Source organism: Martes martes (assembly GCF_963455335.1).
Source record: "Martes martes genome assembly, chromosome: 4".
Taxonomy (NCBI): Eukaryota; Metazoa; Chordata; class Mammalia; order Carnivora; family Mustelidae; genus Martes; species Martes martes.
In genome coordinates, this window is record NC_137891.1 from 185,389,179 (window position 1) to 185,406,341 (window position 17,163).

Here is a 17,163-nt window from a genome sequence, read left to right on the forward strand (position 1 = left end):
TGTCAAACCTCGTTAGGATGGTAATGTTAGCTGATGCCATTATGTTGATGTAGAGAAAACAGGAGGGGCTCTTCCCAACCCCACTTTATCTACTGGTTTTGTCTGGGGAAGAAATCTGGATATAAGCATATAAAATGAAATGTGATCCTAGAAATCAAGTTCTCCCCTTCATTCGTCAGATGGCCCGGAGACTCTACTAAGGTTGTCCCCAGCTGACTAGGGATTGCAGACAGGACTAGAAGGCTGGATTATTTAATTTTAGTCTAGTACTCTGAAACAGCACACTACTTCCTTTTATAGATGTTTAATCTTTAACTTACAGGCCTGTTTAGGAAGATTATGTCTGGTACAGCTACTTAACGTTTGTTCAAAACTTTTGTTTACTTTGAATCTACCTTTTGTTTCTGTTGTATTCGGAATTAAGAGTCTGGAGGCTTTTTTTTTTTTAATGCAATGCTGCCGCGCTCTGGTGATTAGGTAGTACTGCATTAAGATAGCCAATAGGCTTTCAACTGTGTTAACTGCCTCTGGTATTAGGAGTTACGAATCTAGGCACGGATAAACCAGAGCAGTAGTTTTGTGTATGTGTGTGATCATTACGAGGGTCAGAAGTTAAGATGGGTATTAAACCTCAAAGGGTAGCCAGAATTGCTGGCTTGGTTCTGAAACATAGACATTGTACAGTTGCTAATTAAGGTACGTTTTAAAGCTTATTTCTGTTGTCCCTCAGGTTTTCCGACATCTTAGATGTGTTAAAGAATTACATGGAAATATAGATTTCAGAACACGGTTGCTAAGACTGCTGGTAGATCTGAACTCCTTTGAGCCTTGTTAAGTCGTTCATTACTGTGAGCATTGAGGCATCCATTAGTAGTTAAGGGACTGCAGATCCCTGTCATCTCCTGTTCTCATTAGAAATAACTCTTGTGATTCTCAGCAAAGTTCTTGACATTTTTATGTGAAGCGCTGGTTATGGTCACCTACTAACAGAAAACTGAGTGCCTACTCAGTTCTGGACACTTTTCCATCTTTCTTCTTCTTTTAGTCATCTGTTAGGTAGGTTTCAGTATTCCCGTTTTATAGAAAAGAGGAGTCTCAGAATATCTTATTAACATGCCTCCAGTCGTATATCCAGGAGGCGGTGAAGATGGGGTTCAAATCCAACTTTTGGCAGACTTCACTGTGCTCTTACCTACATTCCACGTGCTCTTCTGGTTTTACTTAAACCAGGTTTTATTCTCACCATTCTGGTTCAGCTTTCCTTAAAGAGGAAACTGTTAGACCATTAGCTTTCAACTGGGGTCGGGGGAGGGGAGTAATTTTTTCCCCTCAGGGAACATTTGACTATGTGTGGAGACATTTTTTTGGTTGTGAGGGAGTGAGGGAGGGGTGCCCTAGCATTTAGTGGTCGGAGGCCAGGAATGCTGCTAAGCATCCAGCAGTGCACAGGGTAGGCCCCCACGACAGACTCATCTGGACCAAATGTTAGCAGTGCTGAAGGTGAGAACCTCATGTGGGACAGCGCATTAACTTCGGCCAATTTATTCTTTGACCTCCAGACAGCCTCCGCCCCTCCCCTTGGTTTGCCTCATCCTGGCCACGCTGTTTATCACTCTGCCTTGGAGGGAAGCTAGTCTTTTAGCTGCTTTCTCACCGCCTATGTATTTGGTCAGCAGTAGAGATCGAGTGCCCCATTTGTCCAGAGGAAAACCCACTAACTCTGCTCCGTACCACGCAGAACACTTTCCTGTCCCGCATGCGCACGGACTGTGGGGATGTCTTGTGCTTCCTCCCTCTTTTCTTTAGCTTTGTGTCTTCTTCAGGTCTCCTTTGCCTAGAAAGAATCTATTGAAATCTTTCCCATCTCTAGCCCCCACCCCAGGTTGGATGTTATCTCCTTCATAATCCTCTGCAGGGAGTAATTGCTCTTGTGTGTAAAGTCTTGGCATGTAACGTTTATTCTTTTTATGTAACACTGATTCATCCTCGTTTTCCCACCTTTAGTATAAACAGCATAGAATATAAAAGAGCAAAATGGATAAAACTAGTAAGTACCCATTAAGTAGGTTTATTCTTTGTGTACAGTCTGTTTTATTCAAACCAGCAGTGATGCCCTGTTTCTGTAGGCCTGTGTGCTTGACACAGTTAATTATAAAGTATGAACCCTGGTGTTGGTGATACTCACTGTAGATTAGCACTTCTTCATATGGGAGTTCATCAAGACTTTTGGCGGTTCTTCTGTTTCTAGTAGCTTAAATGGCTTAAATATTTTAGTGAAGGTTTTTGTTGGTTTTTTGGGGAAGCCTTTCTGGCCTTTTAGTAAAGACTATATACATATCTCTCATTTAAGCAGAAAGCATCTTACTTTATTAAAGAAGACTCCTTTGACATATTTTAGACTTGGTCATCTCCTTCATAAACATGAGATGTGTCTTGAATTTTAGTTCTCTTTCATTTCTGACTCACCTCTGACCTGTGATGAGAAGGTAGACACTGCTAAGAGGAATGATACTGCATTCACCTTGGGGAGGTCTCTTAAGGCCCTCACCTGGGTTATGAATTATTTTATGAGGCCTTGGGAAGGCTTAGTGCACTGCCATGTTCAGCTCTTTCACAACCAGGTGCACAGAGACATTCTCCCTCAGGCTGTAGACCCATAGCCTTCAAATAGACAGTATTTCCTCCTTTATTCTTTGAATGAACCAGGAGCAAAGTTAACTTTTGGGGATAACATGGCTCAGTGTCCCACAGACACTTAGGGGCCCCTGATCATCATAAAACTCTATTATTCATACATATTTATGGACAAGTTGTTCCATTCTCTGGAAATTCAAAGGTAAATAGGATAGGGTCCCTGCTCCACAGACTGCTGGTACCTTCACCACAGCCCACAGTTGATGTGTGTGTTGGCCACATAGCACTTCCTGCAAGTCAGGTGGCTGTACTGGGGAGGGGGGTGTAGTTCAGGGTGGGAGATTGGGACACCTTGGAGAGACAACTTTGTGCCAGGCCTTGCAGGGTAAGTTTTTTCTAACTTATTGCCCTTTAAATGGCCTTGACACTGTGCTGACAAAATTTACAAATATTTACCAAAATGATTAAGAATTCAGATAGAAAGATGTGTTCAGGTAGTTTTGTATAGTTAATGCTAAATAACACAATATTGAATGAATTAGTTAATCAAACTCAGGAGATGTATAGGTTCACATTTGGTTTCCTTTGGTTTCTTGGAATAAGTGTTTTGAGTGACAGGATTAGAGGGTGCTCTGGCTGGGATTAAAAACACCTTTGACCTCTTCATTGACTTATGTATTTTTGTGGTCCTGGTGGTAATTGTGAGTCTCCCTCTCTGCCTCTCCACCTGTTTACAGGGGCTTTTGATCATGGGTATGGTGTACACCTGTGGGCACCCTGAATCCTGTTCCTAATGCTGTTAGATTTTCCTTTTCAGAGTAAGAGGGACCATCTACTCATGAACGTCAAATGGTACTACCGCCAGTCTGAAGTTCCAGATTCTGTGTACCAGCATTTGGTTCAGGATCGGCATAATGAAAATGGTAAATACGTCCTGGTTTGATTTTACATTTTCTTAGCTTTGGACAAGGCTGTTTCTAAAGACATTCGCTAAATGGAGATAACCACTATGAAAAATTGTCTCTGAAAAAGCTTTTCACAACTGAGGACATTACTGGAATATTTATTTATTTACTTTTGCTGAGTTCTTTCATTATTTTGCATTAAAAAAAAAAAAACAATCCAAACAACCAGAGAGATGTGCCAATAACATCTTCCCCTTAAACTTGGAATCGAGAGAGGGCTTCTTTGGAAATAACAGTAATTTCATTTTTTAAGTTGTTTTTTCTCCCCTGATGATGAGATAATAATACTTAAAACATGAAAGTTACATTTTATTTCTTTTTTCCTTTTCAGTAATCTGTATGATTGCACTTCTGCATTCAGGGCTGTGAGCTTCAGTTTTGAAAACATGGCTTTTCTGAGTGGTTTGGAATTCAGTTTGCGTCTTGACTTTCAGAATAATCAGGAAGGTAGTTCAGAGCATCTTTTATTTTTTCTTGCTCTGGCATTGTAGTTTCTGCCTAATAATTTTATTGGCACATGAGATATGCACATAAAATGTGTATTGCATTTGTTCAGATGTATAATTTTGCATTTTTATTGATTCTTCTGAGCGGTGCTGGGCCTTCATGCTAGCTGATACACATTTGTTACCCATTAATCATAATGAGTTAGAGTTTGTCACTGCCCACTTTCAGGTGAGGAAATCAAGGTAGAGATGCTCAGGGACTTGCCAGGTGACATGTCTTCTAAGTGGTCCCAGCCATGCTGGGATCCGGCTTGGTTGGCCCTTGTGTCTGTACTCTTCCCACTCGTCCACACCGCTTTTGGTGATAGGTTTTGAGTCAACAAAGCAGTAATCAAACACAGTTTTGAAGAATGATGTTCTGTTTCTTCCCCCCCCCTCAAAGATTTATTAATTTATTTGAGAAAGAGAGAGCGAGAGAACACAAAGAGGAGGAATGGCAGAGGGAGAGAGAAGCAGGCCTCCTGCTGAGCAGGGACCCCCCGCCCCCGATGTGGAGCTCCATCCCAGACCCTGGGATCATGATCTGAGCCAAAGGCAGATGCTTAACTGACTGAGCCACTCAGGAGCCCCCAAAATGAAGTTCTTTTATAACTCACTAGTTTTTTCCTTCTTTGAAACTATAAAAATTTCTGTTAAAACAGTTAAATTATGGTTCCTAATTAAAAGTAGTAACTTGGTTATTTTTTTCAACAGAAACAGTGGATTTCACTCCATCCTGGAATATATAGCAATAAGAAATTAAAATGGACAGGATCACTAAATATTTCCATAGTTTAAAAGTTTGTTAAAATGTTATAGTTGTTTCTTCTCCCTTCCCCCCACTTTTTTTCATTAATTGCTTAATGCATTTCAGCAAAGTGTGGGGACTTAGTAAAGTGTGTAAGACATACCCAACAGGATCCTTTGTTCCTGTTATTATTCCTCCTAACCAGACCTGGTTATTTATTGTACTTTGTGTAGTGGCAGGTGAACCTGAAAGAAAGATTTTGCAAAAATTTTCCTAATTGTTTTTGGAGGCTCAATTTTAATATCTTCTTAATTAATTATTTTGACAGACTCTGGAAGAGAACTTGTCATTACAGACCCAGTTATTAAGAACCGAGAGCTCTTCATTTCTGATTACGTTGACACATACCATGCTGCTGCCCTTAGGTAAGTGCCAGAGTCATGGTCTTTCCTGCAAAGGAGCAGTCATCGAGCACGGGAGGTAGAGAGTCTAAGCTGTCCTAATCACTTTCGATAATCAGGATATTAACCAGGCTACTCTTGCGGTCTCAGTAAGCTCACACGCCAGGGTTAACTTTGTGGATTATTGGCATTTCAGAGGTTACCTGTATTTTCATTCATCTGTGTGGGGGAAAACAAAAAAGTTTTTTTTATACCTTCTTTGTAGTTTTAAACTTCTGTTTCCTTGTTATTGTGCTGGTGTTGAAAACTAGTATCCTGGCACTGGCTAAAGTATTTAGGATGGAGTGTTAGGATGGTCTGCAGATTATTTTTTAAAGAATCAGTTAACTTCTACTAGAAAAGAGAGAGAAATGGGTGACACAAGTATGGAACATGTACTTGAGAGTCTAGGCAAGTTTTATAGGAATGGACCTATTCTTCTAATGTTTTGTATGTATGAAAAATTTCCTACCAAAAAGCTTTGAGTTAGGGAGAATATATTGAAGATTTTATTCTGAGTAAGGAGGTAGTATTACAGGTTAGGGTTAGGCAATTATGTGAAAAAGTGGCTATGAGCCACTGCTTTTGAACTTTATGGTATTTTCTGTCCTTTTCAGGAAAAGAACACTGAGATCTATATTCTGGTTTATTTTGTATGTAAGTGGAAGACTTTGGGCTTCTTAAGTAGTAGGGGAAGTAAAACAAGTAATATTCTTATAACTCTTTTCCAACCAGAAAGAACGAAGTGCTGGAAGACTGCTTTCTTTCTTAAAGAATACAGTTGAAAAAAAAAAGTCATAGGGATTTGCTTGCTTTTAGCTTAACTCTAATGAGATAAAATAGTTTCTCTATTATATTACTCATATGGTATTCAGTCAAACCATCTGGAGTGTCTTCTGTAAAGCTACGGAGCTAAAGCCAGTTATTTCAAGGCAAATTAGCAGTAACTTTTAGGGCAGGTTTGGGTAGATGATTTGGGCCAGGTCATCTTCCATATGGTCCCCATTATGTAGCCGCTCTGCTCAGCCACTGTAGCACAGATGTCAGAGGAAACGTGTAAATAAATGAGGTCCTTATGCTTAAAACTTTACTTATGGACACTAAATTTTGAATTTCATTTCATTTCCACACGTCAGGAGATACTACCCCTCCTCCTCCCGCCCCTTTTAAAAAATTTCTTTCTTTAGGCTTTTTTTTTTTTTAAATTTTATTTATTTATTTGTCAGAGAGATAGAGTACAGGCAGGCAGAGTGGCAGGCAGAGGCAGAGGGAGAAGCAGGCTCCCTGCAGAGCAAGGAGCCCGATGTGGGACTCTATCCCAGGATGCTGGGATTGTGACCTGACCCGAAGGCAGCCGCTTAACGGACTGAGCCACCCAGGTGCCCCTCTTTAGCCTTTTAAAAATGTAAAAACTATTGTTGGTTCTGGGCTGTATAAAAATGGCCAGTGGGCCAGTCCCTGCTGTATGGGAAGGGGTGTGTGTGGTTAGATTTGGCCTCTTACAGGACTTCCAGATAAATATAGAGAGTTCCTGTGGTGTTTTATAAATGTCTTCCAAAATTCCCACTAGCTTTCTATGTCTTTGTGGCAGTGACTTTCCAGTTTTAAACTCAAATGCTGAACAACGCAAGTTAATGGAAGGATGGATGGTTGGATGGATGGAGCCATTAAATTATTTATGAAGACAAGTGTCTTGATCCTAGCGTTCTTTCCTAACTTGCTATATGCTTTCCCCTCCTGTTTCTATCTTGTTTCATTGGTTGAGGTTCATGATTTTAAGCAATGTAGAGTTGAAGTTAAAACAAATAGGGGTGCCTGCGTGGCTCAGTGGGTTAAAGCCTCCGCCTTCGGCTCAGGTCATGATCCCAGGGTCCTGGGATTGAGCCCCGCATCGGGCTCTCTGCTCGACAGGGAGCCTGCTTCCTCCTCTCTCTCTGCCTGCCTCTCTGCCCACATCTGATCTCTCTCTCTGTCAAATAAATAAATAAAATCTTAAAAAAAAAAATAAATATGTGAGACATAACTCTGGTTATTTAACATGTTTTGATATATTTGCTTAAAATGAATATATTTAACTATTAGTGGCTCTTCAGATTCGTAGAGTCATTTTATACTATTTTACCCTTTCTATTTAAAAAAAATTTTTTTTTAAAGATTTTATTTACCTACTCGAGAGAGAGAGAGACAGAGATAAGGAAAGCATGAGCAGGGGAAGGGGCGAAGGGAGAGGGACAAGTAGACTCCCCACTGAACAGGGAGCAGCCCTGCGTGGACCTCTATCCTGAGATCATGACCTGAGCTGAAGTCAGACACTTAACTGGCTTAGCCACCTGGGAGCCCGTTTTACCCTTTTTAGAGGAACCAGTTGTCCCACATAATTCCAACTGGACCGAGTGATTTAATTAGTTTATAATCAGACACTTTCTGGAGATGTTTAGCTGCGTGGTCATTGCCCCTTCCCTGGCAATGGAAGGGCTGGAGGGCTGATGGTAATTTTTTGTCTTCTTTTCACTGTGGATGTGACTAGAACCCTTACTGATGAGTCCTTTCTTCCTTTTTTATTTCCTTTTCTTTCTTTCTTTCTTTTTTTTTTTAGATTCTTAAGAAAAATTTATTTAAGATTTTATTTATTTTATGACAGAGAGAGATAGCAAGAGGGAACACAAGCACAGGGGAGCTGGAGAGAGAGAAGCAGGCTCCCCGCTGAGCAGGAAGCCTGATACGGGGCTTGATCCCAGGACACTGAGATCATGACCTGAGCCCAAGGCAGATGCTTAATGACTGAGCCACCCAGGTGTCCCTTCCTGTGGTATTTTCTTTGAAGTGGCCATGAGGTGGTTTCATTATAGCTGTCATCTTAAATTTGATTTGTTAGCTCTTTGGGTGCCCTGACATGGATTTTTTTTTTTTTTTTCCCAAAGATAACAGATGATAGTGGTCACATAATTATTGAACTGGCCCAGGAGGTGCTCAGTAAATACTTGCACACGTATTAACATCTGTCTGCATCTGAGCTCATATGTATGGTTCTTACCATTACTTAGTAATCTTGCCTGGTTCTCAGTTTTAGAGTGCTTGCTCTAAGATCATCTCCCATAAAAGCCGCATTGAATGGTGTCCCCCTACCCCCAAATCTCTATTTGTTTCTTTTCTCTTTACCAAAACTAGATTACTTTGATTTGATTTAATTTAGTTTGATTAATTTATGTAGTTTTTAAGGTTTTCTTTGAGAGAGAGTGTAGAGCTGGAGGGAGGGGCAGAGGGGCAAGCAGACTCCCCACTGAGCATGGAGCCTGACATGACTGCGGCCCCTGAGATCTTGACCTGAGATGAATTCAGATGTTTAACCAACTGAGCCACCCAGGTGCCCCTAGATTACTTTAATTTTGAAATATGGCGGGCGGTGGTAGTGAATTAACCTTTACTTTTTAAAAAGATTTTATTTATTCATTTATTTGTGAGAGAGTGCCAGTGGTAGGGTGGGGGGAGGCAGGGAGAGAGGGGGAGGGAGAGCATGATGTGGGCTTGACCCCCTGAACCCAAGTCCACTACCCAAGCTGAAATCAAGAGTTGGACACCCAACTGACTGAGCCACCCAGTGCCCCAATCTTTCTTCCAGTTTTTCTTTCATTTACCACAAAGAATTTTTTCTTTATAGCTATAAAGCAGTTCTGCCAAAGATATAATCAGTTTTGAAAGAGACAAATAACATAGTCCATAGGCACATGAAAGAGGATCAAATGAACATGGTGGAAAACGTGGAGGAGAAATAAGAAAAAGAAAGACTGATGGTGTTAGTGCTTAGCACCCTTCTTGTCAAAGATCAAGGTGCTCAGTGTGTGGCTTCATGGGACGCAGTAAACCTGAGGGGGCTCCTGCCATTGTACTCCCTCAGGAGGAATCGCTGTAGACATTCTCTTTCAAGCTGGTGCTAGAGTTGGGTTACAAGGGAGGGCAGCGCTCTGTCCTCTGGCCCTGATGAATCAGACAGAAGACAGAATGCCTCGGCAGCCTGTTCTGTGTTGAGATTGTAGTATTTCCCTATCCAAACTAAAAGTCACTTTCAGAGGAGACTGTGGGTCCACTGGTCACAGAAGCCTGTGTTGAGATCAGCATTACTGCTTGCCTGCCGTTGTCAAATTCTTGCTTTGGTTGCCCCTCATCCTTGCCTTTCAGGCTTAGGTTCTGCTGCTGTTTATTTTCTTTTCTTCATTATGTTTATCAATAGCCTTACAGTAAAGTTCGTATCTTTAAAGAAGTATTTTTGAGTTTTCTTTACTCCCTGGTATGTGTTTTTGGCCCATGCTGATGAAATAGAAAAAAACAGATTGAAATGAGAAGACTTCAGGTTTTTTGTTGTTGTTTAAGATTTCTTTATTTGAGAGAGAGAGAGAGAGAACATGAGCACATAAGCGGGAGGAGGTGCAGAGAAAGAGGAAGTGGGAGAGGATCTCTAGCGGACTCCCTGCCTGGTGTGGAGCCCGATGTGGGGCTCCATCTCACGACCCTGAGATCATGACCTGAGCCGAAACCAAGACTCAAACACTTAACCGACTGAGCCACCCACGTGCCCTGAAATGAGAGGACTTTAATTTAAATCTGGGCTCTGCCACATAATTTTGTGATCAAATCAAGTTTGTTAACTTTGGAACCATCCTTTTGACAGACTTACTCAGAGCCACATTTTTAAGTGACAGAACCCTGAACCACACATCTTCTGGTTCTGCATCCCCTAAGAAGGGGTGTGAAAAAGTCTCTCAGAATGCCTCATGTACCCAGTGTAGCGTGAGTAGTGCTTACAGTCATTGAATCTGAAGTGGGACATAGAGCATAAAAGGCAGAAAAGAAAAAGTGCAATTAAATGTAGTTCTGTACCGAGTTACTGATGGTACATTACTCAGATTTATTTTATTTTTCTGTTGCCTCTTGGCTGAGTTGATTGGATACTTCAGTTACTTCAGGTATGGGAGGAAGAGTTTAGCTTGAGGAGATGTCTCCAGGTGCTCTAAGAATGAGCAGGTAAACCTGCTCTGAGAACGAGCAGGTAAGTTTTATTACGCTAAATAAAAATCACTGCTTGCAGTTTGTTTGTTGTGTTACTTTTTTCACCCTAAGGATCATGTTTTATGGATGATCAAAGAAGGGATCTAGAGAGATTGCTTTGTGATTGGACCACGATCATGTGACCTGGCAGCATTTTCGGCTTTGCTGTGCACCTGTAACATAGAATTCCCAAGTATCAGAAATGTCTCAACGACTTCAGGGCTGTTTCCCCGCTTTCTGATTATCTGCTTCTTCAAGGAATCACTTAGGGAAAAAAAAAACAAAACACAACATCCTCAGGTCAGATGACAAGCCATCATCTTAACTAAGAATTTGTTTTATAGGGATATGTTTTAGAGGGAATTTTCTGGCAACCCTCTGGGCCAAGAAGCCCTGAACTGGCTCTGCAGAGCTTCTAATCTCCCCGTTTTCATTCTGAAATTGATTGCTTTGCTTTGTTATGGGCATTTAAGATCATACGTATAGGGATTGGTACAGACTAATTACATCTTTGTACAGTTCCCCAGCCATTCTTAGCATTGACACAGGTCCTTCAGCTCCCGGGACTTCCCCGAGGAGCTTCGTGATGCCTCGGAGCTTTTAGTTTTGCAGTTCCAAGATCATTTCCTGGCTTTAATCAACTGTAGTTTTTACATATGAAATAACTTCGACCTTCAGCATTTTTGTTGTTTTGTCTGTATGTGCTTAGTACTTCTTTAGACACTGTGACTTGACAGTCATTTTATTTATTGGCTCATTCATCATTTAACAGGTCATTGAGCTGCTAGTTGGGGAAGGGCTCTGAGGTGCTGGGAGCGCCCACCTGAACAATGCACTGTCTCTGCTCTTGAGTACTTCTCGGTCCCTTAAAAATTCTTTTATCTGGAGCTACTCGTAGACACACAGAAAAGTTGTAAGTGTTGGGTCCCCCAATAATGGGTCCGTGATCAAAGGAGCGAGACTGATAAAAAGCGATGGTCAAGCAAAGCTTTATTTTGCGCCAAGCATCGAGAATCAAACTGACCAGCCAGGGCCGTCTCTTACAAAGAGGCGACCTCTCTGCCTTACAGACTAGCTTTTAAAGGCAAAGGCCATGTGGTTGGGCCTGGTCACACACAGGCGGCCAATGAGATTGTAACACACAGAGAAAGCTGCACAGTCATGCTAGGTCACACATAAGTGACCAATTGAATTACAGTTTACCCTATAGTAGATATTTGAATTAGCCTATCACCTTGGTCAGAATTGGCACCCAAAAGGTGCCCAAAGGGCGGGGCCCATACTCCTTGGTAGCTAGGGAGACAGTATGAGCCCCCATTGATTGGATACCTCCACCTGGCCTGACCCACCCTTGTGTTTGGGCTTTGTTACCTGGGACTGGTTTCCGGGACTTGTTTTTAAGAAAGTCCCCTGGGGCCAGGGGGGCAGGGACAGTTTAAGTTCTACTGTATAAACAACAAAATCACTGTTTATCTGGATGGAATCTCTCTGGCTAAATAGGCCCTTACAGTAAGAATTGTGTTTCCCCTAGTCTTCCTCAGTGTTAACATCTGACATAAGTGTAGAATGGCTCTCAGAACCAGGATATTAACATTAGTACGATACAATTGAACTTTTGAATTTCACTAATGTCTTACTCCATTCAAGTTACTGTAACAAAATACCATAGAGTGGGTGCTTTGTAAACAAAAGAAATTTATTTCTCACAGTTCTGGATGCTGGAAGTTTGAGATTGGAGTACAGTGTGTTTGAGTTCTGGTGAGATCCCTCTTGTAGTTTGCAGACTGCTGACCTCTTGTATTCTCACGTGGCGAAGAGCAGAGAGGGAAGGCAAGCTTGTAGTCCAACACCACAAGATTCATTTTATTGTGCCTCTTTTTGCAACTTTTTTTCTTCAACGTGAAAAATCCTGTTCCGGTTGTTAAGATACAATATTTTTATTTTCTTCAAGAATACACATGGTTTCAGAATTTGTAACCCTAGTTCCTGTGAGAAACAGAGGTACTGACTAAATTTTTGTCTTTGGTCTTGAAGTACATCAGCAAGATGACATTTTCCAATGTAGCTTAGGTCAGTTCTGTTTTTTCACACTTCCTTATATGTGACTGTGTTATCTGTTTGTAATGGCGTTAGGCTCACCTGTTGGACTTCACGTTCCACTTCTAGCCCCTCCTGGTTGATGTGTCTGTTGTTAAGTTTCGGGTATGTGAATGTGTGTGGACCATGGCTGTGCTTCTGAGGATCAGGGCTGTGGCAGACGTGTAGTTGTCAACCCTCTTGCCACGGTCCCGTCCCCCACCTCTTTCCTACCCACCTGCTATAGGTAATTGTAATTGATCGCTTTGCTGCTTAGTTGGTCCCTCCTGCATGTTTTCATTTCAAGTGAACAAGTACATGTTTGTTCTTACAACCTCGTCTTTCTTGTATGAAGATATGCTTTTGTGTTTCTTTTTCTTTCTTTCTTTCTTTTTTTTAAACTTAATGGTATGTTTTGGAAATTGCTCCATATCAGTTCATAGAGATCTTCCTCAGGAACTCCTGTGTGTGGCTGGACCATAATTTATTTAGCTGCTGTCCTGTGAACGGTCATTTAGGTTGTTTCCTGGATGTTCCAGTTATAAATGATGCTGCAGTGAATACCCTGATCATACGTAGTCCCTTATTGTTGGGTGTGAATCTTGGGGGTGGATTCATCAGAAAGAGATTGCTGTGTTGAAAGGCCTGTGTGTGTGGTTTTCCTCCGGAAAGCATATTCCAGTTGGCATTCCCTTGGTTTCCTCCATAGAACGTGTGGTTTGATTTTTATAAAATTATGCCAGTCTGATAGGTGAGGAGTGTTATCTCCGTATTCCACTTTATCTTGCTAACAGTGATTGAGTGTGAGTGTTTTTTCATTATGTTTGGGGGATAATTTTTGTCTTTTTTTAATGAGTTATCTGTTCATGTCATTTCCTTTGGGATTTTTTTGTCTTTCTGTCTGGAAAAGTTCTTTATACTTTCTCTTGTATATGCTGCAAATGTTTACTCCCACTTGTCAGTTTTCTTTTATGGTTTAAAAAAAAAATTCTGCAAAACTTACTTTTACCTAGTCACATTTGGCAGTTTTTTCATTGATTCCCTCAGGCCTTTGAGTCCTACTTAGCCTCTCCCTGCATCTGATTTACAGAGGAGTTCTACCCTGTCATCCCAGCATAAGATAGGTTTATTGAAAAATAAAACCTATCTTATGCTTTAATAATCTTATTATTTATTGAAAAATAAAACCTATCTTATGCTCACTTCAGCAGTGTGTAGACCAAAAGCCTATCTTTACCTCAGTGGCTCAAGATGCCACCTTTGCTGTAGATTACTTCCACGTGTGTTCCAGGCTTGTTACTCTGTCATCTGTTGTCTATTTATGTGCCACCGCCATGCTGCTTTAATTGTAGAGACTCTGTAGTGCTTTTTACCGTGATACTGATAGTTTCTCCTTTCTCAGTTATTTGTTTTCCTGTGGCTCGTCATAGTAAAGTGTTTCATTCCATTAAATAGCTACTTGATAGTATTGAATTTATGGCTTAAACTATGGAGAAACGCCATGTTGAGTTTTCCTATCTGAGAACAGGGGGATGTTTTTCCGTTTGTTCATGTTTACTTTTGTGTCGCTCAGTAGTATCGAAGAATTTTCTTCAGAGAGATGTTCTGATTCTTGTTACACATTTATTTCTATGCATTTAATCACATAGACATATATTGAACTCTGTACTCTACTGATAAAGAATACACATTCTTTTATGTGCCCTGGCACATTCTCAAACTCATCATATGTTAGAACACAAAGCAATAAACTGTAGTTTACAAACAAAAACAAAGAACAGAAAGGCCCTTTCACCTGGAAATTTCAAACTTCCTATTTATTAACGATAGAGAACACACTGATGGTCACCGGAGAGGGGCGCAGGTTAGGTGATGGGGATTTAGAGGACACTTACCATGATGAGCACCGAGTAACCTTTAGAATTGTTGGCTCGTTGTAGTGTGCCCCTGAAACAGATACAACACTGCATGTTAACTATACTGGAATTAAAATTAAAAACTTAAAAAAAATAAAGCTTCCTGCTAAACTCCTGAGTAGAAGGGGAAATAAAAACTGAAATTAAAGGAATTTTTTTGAAATTAAAGAAAAATTTTTTAATATACTCTATTTTTATGTATTTATTTTGAAAGATTTTGTTTTTTTATTTGACAGACAGAGATCACAAGTAGGCAGGGAGGCAGGCAGAGAGAGAGGAGGAAGCAGGCTCACCGCTGAGCAGAGAGCCCGATGCGGGGCTCGATCCCAGGACCCTGAGATCATGACCTGAGCTGAAGGCAGAGGCTTTAACCCACTGAGCCACCCAGGTGCCCCAAAATTAAAGAAATTTTTAAAAACAACAGTCGAAATCCTGTATACTAGAATCTGCGGCATGCATTTAAAACACTAATCAAAGGAAAGCTAGTTACACTAAACACATCAATTTAAATGAGAGAAGAAAATTAAACAATTGGGTTTCCAGATTAAATGATAAAAAGAACAACAAATAAATCAAAAGGATGCACTGATGTCCAGCTCGGCTTATGCAGAGGAGATGCTTAAAGTAGCTCCATTTGACGGTGGGGAGGCTGAGGCACTGAAGTGGAAGCGACGTCAGTCACACATACAGCAACTATTTAGGGAACTGTGTGGAGTGATATTCTCAAAACACCGTAAGTGAGTCAAGATGAATCATAGAAAGTGTTCAGATAACCCCTAGAAAGGCAAGAGGAGCAGAAGAATGAAAAACAGAAAAGAAACTTAAAAAAAGTTCTGGGGGTGCCTGGGTGGCTCAGTCATTAAGTGTCTACCTTCGGCTCAGGTCATGATCCCAGGGTCCTGGGATTGAGCCCCAGATGGGGCCCTCTGCTCAACGGGGAGCCTGCTTCTCCCTCCCCCACTCCCCCTGCTTGTGTTTCCTCTCTTGCTGTGTCTCTCTTGTCAAGTAAATAAATAAAAGTCTTTAAAGAAAATTCTGTACCTGTCATTACTCAAATGGCTCACAGTTGACAAGATGCCGACTCTGTCTCAAGACCTTTCCTTCCCTTCGCGCTCAGGCGAGGGTGGTGACTGATGCTCTAGGCAGGCCTCCTGCTCTGAGCATTCCATGCATTGCCTGTGCGCCTCTTGGCAAGTTTCTCCAAGGTTTGCATGTGCCTGGGAATCTACAGAGACTTTCCCAGTCATGGATAGTTTTGATGGAATGAATTTCTGGGCCATATTTCTGTTTCTGTTCTCTCCTGTTTAAGATGGTTCTTTCCCTGCTCCTTCATCCCCTTCGATCACTGCCTCCCACCAGTTTGGGCGCTTGTCAAATGGTGCTGTGCCCAGGGTGGGGGTGTGGGGCACCGCATCAAGAAATACCAAGTTACACCAAAATGAGTCCAGCAGGAAGCCTTTGTTCCTGATGAATGCAAGTCCCCTTAAATAGGGTCTTTCCCAGTCTTTAGTCCTATTTCTGTTAACAGTGAAGCATCCCATTAGAAATAGGGCGCATAGGATCTTGGAGGCTCTGAAACGAGATATTTCAGCAAGGTGAGAGTGGTGGCAGTTTTCTCTTAACAGTCTCTCCTCCTTCTTCCACAAACACAGTCAAATAATGTACTGATTTGAGAGAGTAGATGAAAAGAGTGCTTTGGAGAGAAAAAAAATTGAATGCTTAAAATGATACTCAAGCACGTACTTTTAAAATGTACTAGGGGTGCCTGAGTGGCTCAGTGGGTTAAAGCCTCTGCCTTCAGCTCAGGTCATGATCTCAGGGTCCTGGGATCGAGCCCTGCATCGGGCTCTCTGCTCAGCAGTGAGCCTGCTTCCTCCTCTCTCCCTCTCTGCCTGCCTCTCTGCCTGCTTGTGATCTCTATCTGTCAAATAAATAAATAAAATCTTTTAAAAAAAAATGATCTCTAGTCTTCATAAGCGCTACTCTTCAGCAACAGGTGACATGAAAAATATTTCAAAATGGATGCCAACCACAGTGGACTTGCCTACTCTCTCGTCAGCTCTGCCTAGTACACAGGGCTGTGTACAGGATGGCTCATTAACTGCCAAGAACAGCAACTTTATTTTTTAAAAACATATTATTTATTTACTTATTTATTAGAGAGAGAGAGAGAGAGAGTGCGTGCGTGTGCGAGTGGTGGTGGAGGGAGGGATAAGCAGACTCCACACTGAGCGTGGAGTCTGACGCGGGCTCCGTCTGAGGACCCGCGCTGAAACAAGAGTTGGATGCTGAACCGACTGATCCACCCAGGCGCCCCAGGAAAAGCAACTTTAAACAGCCATATGTACATGCTAGTGACACTTGCTATTTTATTTTCCCCTGATACTTTAAAAATATTTATAAGTAAAACACACCTTAAGTTTATATTTTCATGAATTTTGATAAATTTGATCCTGAACACTAGCTTCCCCGAAAGTTCTCTTAAACTACTCTCCTCTTAAAACTTCCCATCCCCCCCCAAAAAAAACTTCCCACCCAGAAGCAACTATTATTCTGATTTCTCTCACATGAATTAGTTTTGGCTGTTGTAGAAATTCATTCACTAGAAATGGAATCATACAGTATGTGTCATTTGTGTGCCTGGCTACTTTCACTCAGCATTTTAATATTTGAGACTTTTTGAGATGTGCTGTTTATCAATACTTCTTTCCTTTGTATTTTTGTGAAGTATTTCATTTTACAGATATATAGTGATACTTTACCCATTTCCTTATTGATGGGCATTTGGATTATTTCTAGGCTAATATGAATAAAAGCTGTTATACAGCAAAAAAATACAAAGAAGGAAAATAGAAA

The 17,163-nt window shown here is 41.2% G+C and overlaps 1 protein-coding gene across 1 annotated transcript in view; it reads left to right on the forward strand.

The window, feature by feature from the left end:
- Window positions 1-17,163, forward strand: part of RERE (arginine-glutamic acid dipeptide repeats) — a 308,722-nt gene that overhangs the window by 138,083 nt on the left and 153,476 nt on the right. The window contains exons 5-6 of the mRNA XM_080801487.1: window positions 3,452-3,557; window positions 5,161-5,257. Coding sequence (XP_080657613.1) covers window positions 3,452-3,557; window positions 5,161-5,257 — 203 coding nt within the window. The remainder of the gene's footprint in view (window positions 1-3,451; window positions 3,558-5,160; window positions 5,258-17,163) is intronic.